General features: G+C 28.0%; 1 protein-coding gene across 1 annotated transcript in view; it reads left to right on the top strand.

The window, feature by feature from the left end:
- Nucleotides 1-546, top strand: part of LOC107639245 (peptidyl-prolyl cis-trans isomerase FKBP17-1, chloroplastic) — a 2,498-nt gene extending 1,952 nt beyond the window's left edge. Inside the window, exon 4 of the mRNA XM_016342723.2 lies at nt 215-546. Within this exon, the coding sequence (XP_016198209.1) occupies nt 215-337 (123 nt within the window). The 3' untranslated portion in view covers nt 338-546. The remainder of the gene's footprint in view (nt 1-214) is intronic.

Raw genomic sequence — 751 nt, 5'->3', positions numbered from 1 at the left:
TGTCTGTGTTAACGTTGGTTCATTATATATCACTTCTAAAACAAAGAAGTTGATAAAGTGATAATAAAAAAATTAAGATATTAAAACTCATATAATAAAATTCTTCACTTTATTATTTTAACGTATTCTTTTTCTCTATTGTCAATCCCTTAGCTTTTATTATTTCATTCAGTACTAACATTTTGGTCTCTTCCTTTCATTTTTTTTAATAAAGTTCTTTGACAGGCAGAGGCTGTTCACAACCATATTTAATCCAACTCGTCTTGCTAATGGAGAAGGCTCCACTTTAGGGACACTTATATTTGACATTGAACTGGTTAGCCTGAGGCATCAATGAATTTCTATCTATTTGTAAATTTAAGGGTAGTCATATTTCATTATCCATTGTTATTAGCCAAATTCAGTTATCTCAACCTATGGTGTCGGCAATGCTGATTTCCTTGTTGCTCAAACTTTTGCACTACCATATTAGATTGGTTATGTTAGAAGTTACAACTTATTGGTCTTTCTTTTAACGAATAAGATGGATCATATTAAAGACTGAAATCATTGCTAAAATGATAATGACAATAAACTTGTATTTTAAAGAGTTAAAAGTACATTATACTTTAAAAATCCACTACTAATTAAATAAAAAGTAGAATCCCAAATTATTTTTTATAGTATTTTTTCTTGCCGATATATTAGTCCTTAAATAAATAATTGGCTAGACAATCTATCCATGATATATGTAAAAATTAAACACAGTAGT

The sequence above is a fragment of the Arachis ipaensis genome, chromosome B04 (assembly GCF_000816755.2).
Source record: "Arachis ipaensis cultivar K30076 chromosome B04, Araip1.1, whole genome shotgun sequence".
Lineage (NCBI taxonomy): Eukaryota > Viridiplantae > Streptophyta > Magnoliopsida > Fabales > Fabaceae > Arachis > Arachis ipaensis.
Note: the sequence above shows the minus strand (reverse complement) of the source record. Positions and strands in the feature narration are given on the sequence as shown.